This window comes from Chiloscyllium plagiosum, unplaced genomic scaffold (genome assembly GCF_037043375.1).
Source record: "Chiloscyllium plagiosum isolate Xiang-an unplaced genomic scaffold, Cpla_swu_hap1 HiC_scaffold_16, whole genome shotgun sequence".
NCBI lineage: Eukaryota > Metazoa > Chordata > Chondrichthyes > Orectolobiformes > Hemiscylliidae > Chiloscyllium > Chiloscyllium plagiosum.
In genome coordinates this window covers 19159060-19165244 of record NW_028270154.1, presented here as the reverse complement: position 1 = coordinate 19165244, position 6185 = coordinate 19159060, and the positions used below count along the sequence as shown (strand labels likewise).

General features: G+C 47.2%; 1 protein-coding gene across 1 annotated transcript; it reads left to right on the top strand.

The window, feature by feature from the left end:
• Nucleotides 1-396: 396 nt before the first annotated feature.
• Nucleotides 397-4860, top strand: LOC148147497 (uncharacterized; the record flags this gene model as incomplete). Its single annotated transcript, XM_087995552.1, is given in 3 exon segments — nucleotides 397-2143; nucleotides 3293-4301; nucleotides 4304-4860. Coding segments are annotated over 3 exon segments (3264 nt in total), but the record flags the coding sequence as incomplete, so codon positions are not given.
• Between the last annotated feature and the right edge of the window lie 1325 nt (nucleotides 4861-6185).

Below are 6185 nucleotides of genomic sequence, written 5' to 3'. Positions count from 1 at the left end.
GGTCCCAACCGTCCCGGGATGGCAGGGACCGTGGCATGACGTGGCAGTTTGTTTGAGGAATGGTGGGGGGCGACCGGAAAACTGGGAAGCCGAGGGCGTAGGAACCCCAGTGTCGCTGCTGTCCACCCTTGAGAGGATCCCAGTCCTGCCGAAGAACCCCTTGCCTGGGGTACAGCGGAGGATGTGGGCAAATGGTGGGGGGCGACCGGAAAACTGGGAAGCCGAGGGCGTAGGAACCCCAGTGTCGCTGCTGTCTACCCTTGAGAGGATCCCAGTCCTGCCGAAGAACCCCTTGCCTGGGGTACAGCGGAGGATGTGGGCAAATGGTGGGGGGCGACCGGAAAACTGGGAAGCCGAGGGCGTAGGAACCCCAGTGTCGCTGCTGTCCACCCTTGAGAGGATCCCAGTCCTGCCGAAGAACCCCTTGCCTGGGGTACAGCGGAGGATGTGGGCAAATGGTGGGGGGCGACCGGAAAACTGGGAAGCCGAGGGCGTAGGAACCCCAGTGTCGCTGCTGTCCACCCTTGAGAAGATCTCAGTCCTGCCGAAGAACCCCTTGCCTGGGGTACAGCGGAGGATGTGGGCATGTGCGGCGGCTTGTAGACAACAGTCAGACAAGCACCAAAAAGCTGAAGCAGAATTAGCCCTCCTGAAACATGAGCAGGGACTCAGTTCGGGAGATGCCTCTATGTTGAGGCAGGAAATTATGAAGTTAAAGGCTGAATTGACAGCATTAACTGAACTAGCAGGACGAACTATTATGTATCTGTCTGCTAAGAAACGGAAAGAGAAAAGGAAGGTCCCTCGAACCCCGGACCCAGTACAAGTACGGGCGTTTGTAGCCCAGTTAAATAATGGGGATCGATGGGATATCGACCATTGGGACGGAAATATTTGGGGAGATTCAGATGATCAGTATGAAGATGACCCACCCGTACTCCAGGCTAAACCAGTAGTTAGGAGAAAACAAGTCCAGAGACGCCTCCCGGTGCAGCGGGAAGTAATGTTAGATGGGGAAGGGAATCCCATACGGAATGAACAGGGGGAGGCAATTATGCATGAATTACCGCGGGCTCAGCCTCCTGCGGAATTGGGATTTTGGTCCCGGAAATTGCCCCCGGCAGGGGAACGATACACCCCCTTTGAGAAACAATTGTTATCATGTTACTGGAGCTTGGTGGAAACTGAAGCTCTAACTATTGGACATGAAGTGATCATGAGAACAGCTATTCCTATCCTCCCGTGGGTACTCAGTGACCCCACTACCCACAGGATAGGAACCGCCCAAGAGAGCAGCATTATCAAATGGAAATGGTACGTGTCAGAAAAAGTGCGGACTGGACAAAAGGGAGTGTCAGTCCTGCATGAGCAAGTGGCGGAGGCCCCTGAGGAAGGGGAAAAGCGGTTTGAGGTGATTGAGTATAAAGAATCACCCGTCAAGATGGGCAAACGGTATGATGAACTGACCCTGGATGAACAAACCACGGCTTGGTTTGTAGATGGGTCAGCCCAATGGAAGGCAGGACAACGTAGATGGAAAGCTGCCGCTTTTAATCCGAAACAAGGTATAACCCTAGAAGAACTAGGCGAGGGGAAAAGTAGTCAGTGGGCAGAATTAAAAGCAGTACATATGGTGGTCATGCAAGCGGGGGTCATGGGAGTTTATTTGTTTTCTGACTCCTGGTCAGTGGTTAATGGCATGACCCAATGGATGCCAACTTGGCAGGCCAATCAGTGGATGATTCAGAATAGGGAGGTATGGGGTAAACAATTATGGGAAGATATATGGGAGAAGGCTCGACATCTAGATATATATATTACCCATGTAGACGCTCATACATCCCGAAATGATGTGGAAGCTTTACATAACCGATATGTAGACGGCATTGTCCGAGCCATGAGTGTACAAAGGGGCACCTCAGTGGACTTGGCTAGATGGGCACACCTTAAGGCCGGACACTGGGGAGTGCAAGGAACCTTGCAGTGGGCTCGAGATCGGGGAATAGATCTTATGGTAGATGATGTCAAGACTGCAGTAAATCAATGCGAGCAGTGTCAGCATCAACGGCAGGGAGTGCCCCAACATATGATGGGACATATACACCGAGGAGAGGGACCGGGACAGAGCTGGCAAATGGACTTTGTGGGCCCATTACCTTCCTCACAAGGATGTAACCATATATGTACAGCTGTGGACACTATGTCTGGGGTTTTGGTAGCCCATCCCTGTCGACATAACAACCAACAGGCTACCTTACGGTGTTTAGATTTGATCGAACAATTTTATGGATTGCCCATACAGGTCCAGAGTGACAATGGCTCCCATTTCACAGGAGGGATGGTGAAGCAGTGGTGTCATGATAACCATGTGGAGTGGATTTATCACGTGCCCTACCATCCGCAAGCTGCGGGACTTATTGAACGAATGAACGGGCTTCTAAAATCCTCCCTGCGAAAGGCAGGAGGATGTAATAATTTAACAGGTTGAAAGAAACAATTGATTCGGGTAGTAAAGCAAATTAATAACCGCCCATTGGGAAACGGGGTGACGCCCTTGAATCGGATGATACGGGTGTGTGATACCCCAAAGGCACAGCCTATTAAAATGTGGAAATTTGCTAAGGAAGCTAATATTCCCGTAAGGGCCACATCGGCTGGACTGGACTTACGAGCGTTAACTACACAGACTTTGGTCCAACAAAAACCTACGGTGATTAAAACCGGATTAGGATTGATTTGTCCCCCTGGAACCTATGGGCATATCCTCCCACGATCGGGATTGTCACTAAAGGGGATTGATGTAATGGCAGGAGTAATTGACGCGGACTACCAAGGAGAATTGGGAGTAGTCCTGGTCAACATCACATCTGAACCTTATGTGATACAGAAGGGAGACAGAATAGCACAATTAGTTATTAAACCATGTAACCTTACAACGGTGGAAGAGACGGGAGCTCCCGTTAAGGTTACTGAGCGTGGGACGGGGGGATTTGGGTCTACTGACACTAAGGGTGCCAAGGTATGGGTACGCCAGACAACTGGTCCCCCCAAACCGGCAGAGATCATAGCCCAAGGAAAAGACAGTCTGGTCACCATTATGTATCCTGGGGAATCAGTCTGGAGGAGTGTGCCAGCTCAGTCGTTGGTACCCTTATCGAAACAAAATGTAGGTTGGAAAATTAGTAGTGAGGAACGACAGCAAGATGATTTTAAGTGCGCGGCAAATCAATGGTGTACAATTTTAGATCTCACGAGTGATTGTCAAATGTATACTTGTGTACGATGTTATAAGGGGAGAAATGTAACTTTGATAACCCCTAACTGTACATTGATGTTGAATGCAACGGTGAATATGTGTCATTGGAATATAACCGCTCGTGAATGTGAAAGCTCAAACGGGACACGATGGAACATCACGACTGGAGATGAGGACATCTGGATCAGCAATGGAACAGTTATTCAAAACCGGACTCGAATGTTATGGCTGATCTTGGTGCGCCCTAACGTCTCTGACGCGCACCGCACACAGTTGGCTCCCATTATGTCAACTTGTCAGCAGATGGCCCAGGCAGTACTGCACACTGATGTTCACTGGCAGGTGCGGCTGCCGGCTATCCCAGAATGCCAACATAAGAGGAGGCGGCGTGCATGGTATGACACTCTACTGGGAGGTGCAGGAACTGTCATGGGTATCTCAAATGCTATTGACTCTGAGGTAACCCGTACTAAATTATCCAACACAGGACAGGCTACTTCACAAGGGCTGCACACCATCGGGAGATGGATGCCATCCGTAATGATGACTCAAGGAGAAACAGCTAAAATATTGATACAATCCCTGCAATGGGAACTAGATGTCTGGGGTGCCACCCAGGAACAGTTTGAGAACATTACAGCTCAGTTAAATTGGACTGCCTGTCATATTCAAATGTTGCACGCACAAATACAGAAAGAACGATTTTTGCGTGTGGTAACATCCCCCAATGTACAAGCGTGGAGGGGAATATGGAATGTATCTGAGAAATTGTGGATGATAACCCATCCAGAAAGAACATGGTGTAACGCAACTATTTGTAGAGGATACTTTGTTACCATGAATGTAACCCACACTGTTACGGTCTGTCGATATTATGTATTACCAGTGATTACATCTTCTGGATATTATTTTCTGAAGACAAGGGGGCAGTGGTTTAGCCCAGATACCAATATTACCTATGATCTGTCCGCTTGTGAACAGACTGATCAGGGAAAAACTTGCCTACTGATGGACAGATATCGGGACCCTTGCTTGACTAAGGGAACGGCCTGTGCGAATGGACTGTTGAAACTCCAAGGGACATGATGTGGCAGATTGGGCCACACACGCTCTGTGTGGCTACCAATAACCCACATCCTACGCTTCCCACAGTACCGTTCTCGGGATGCCTCTCAAATGTCTATCAGTGGCAATGGCAGAATCAGACCTATCTGTTAACCAATTATAGCAGTGCTCACCACTTTACCAAGGTGCAGTGGAAAGTGCTGATGAATCCTTGGAACATTTCCCTGGATCGGTTTAAGCAAGCATTGGACCGATCCGAGGAGCTTAAGCAGATATTACGAAAGCATCAAACCAATGTCACCAAGGTTACAGTGTCTACCTTTATACATGGACAGGAGGTAGTACACGCTGCCCATGTAGTGGAAGTAGAGTCAGCTCATCATTGGTGGGATATGTTGAGTGGTATGTCCTCCACTGCGGGGAAGTTCCTATTCCCACCCTTATCGATCCTGGTAGGAGTCCTGGTGATCTTAACATGCTGTAATATCCTGACTTGCTTGTATATTTGGCGTGTACGTAGACGCTTGTTGGAAAAAATATTTATGGGCATGATGTAACACATGTATTGGGCCAATCAGTGGAATGTGGTGAAAGGGTTAAAATTATGTCCCAATACATGTGTGAATCTTATTATGAATATGTTACCGGAATGGAAGGTGTTGCTTAGTCTTGCCCTGTTGTTCGCATGAATATGTTACCGGAATGGAAGGTGTTGCTTAGTCTTGCCCTGTTGTTCGCATGAATATGTTACCAGAATGGAAGGTGTTGCTTAGTCTTGCCCTGTTGTTCGCATGAATGTTTAGATCTCGAAAGGGTATATAAGCTGGGAAAGTCCCCAGTTCGGTAGAGTCTGCTCCGGGTTACGTTTAACCGCCGAGCGTGGGTTGTTGGCAACCGCTCTACGAGAACTGACGGCTCCCAGTTCCGGTAACATGTAGAGTGAGTATAAACCAGACCCGTTGTAAGTACGAGACCTGGTTGAGGCGACACTGCGGGGAATAAAATACTTATATTCTAGCAAACTCGTCTCTCAGTTCTTTTCTCCTGGTCTGTGTCAGACTACTCTCCTGCGAACCCGATCCTTGAGAATTTATAAAACAAGTTCCCACTCAACCTCATGAGTATTTTGATATGCATGAAGTCTCGAGGGGAGGCAATGGCCTAGTGGTGTTATTGCTGGAATATTAATCCAAAGGCCTCATCCTGATGAAGGGTTTTTGCCTGAAATGTTGATTTTCCTGCTCCTTGGATGCTGCTTGACCTGCTGTGCTTTTCCAGCACCACTCTAATCTAGACTATTAATCCAGAGACCCAGGTAATGGGAGGTGGTGGAATTTGAATTCAAATTCAATAAATATCTGGAATTAAGAATTAATGATATCCATAAATCCATTGTTGTTTGAAAAAACCCATCTGGTTCACTAATGTCTTTTAAGGAAGAAAACTGCCATTCTTACCTGGTCTGGTCTACATATGACTTCAGACTCACAGCAATGTGGTTAACTCTTAATTTAGGGATGGGCAATAAATGCTGGCCTGGCAAACGATGACCTCGTTCCATGAATGAATAAAAAATACCCAGTACAAGTGGGCAATGTTTTAGAATGTATTATTTTTAAACAGAAAGCATTTAACTTATTGCACCCAGCCCACCAGATGTGGTTAAGTCAATAATAAGTAACTGAAAAAGACTTTTAAATATTAAACAGAACCATTTGATGATTGCATTTGTATATATTTGACTTGTTACTAATACAAAAAACATTATTGTCTGTTTGTGTTTGTGAACAGGAAAAAACACAATCGCCTTTGAGAGTGTGCAAATGTCTGTAATTATCAGAAACTTGCAAAAGTTTCCAGTCGG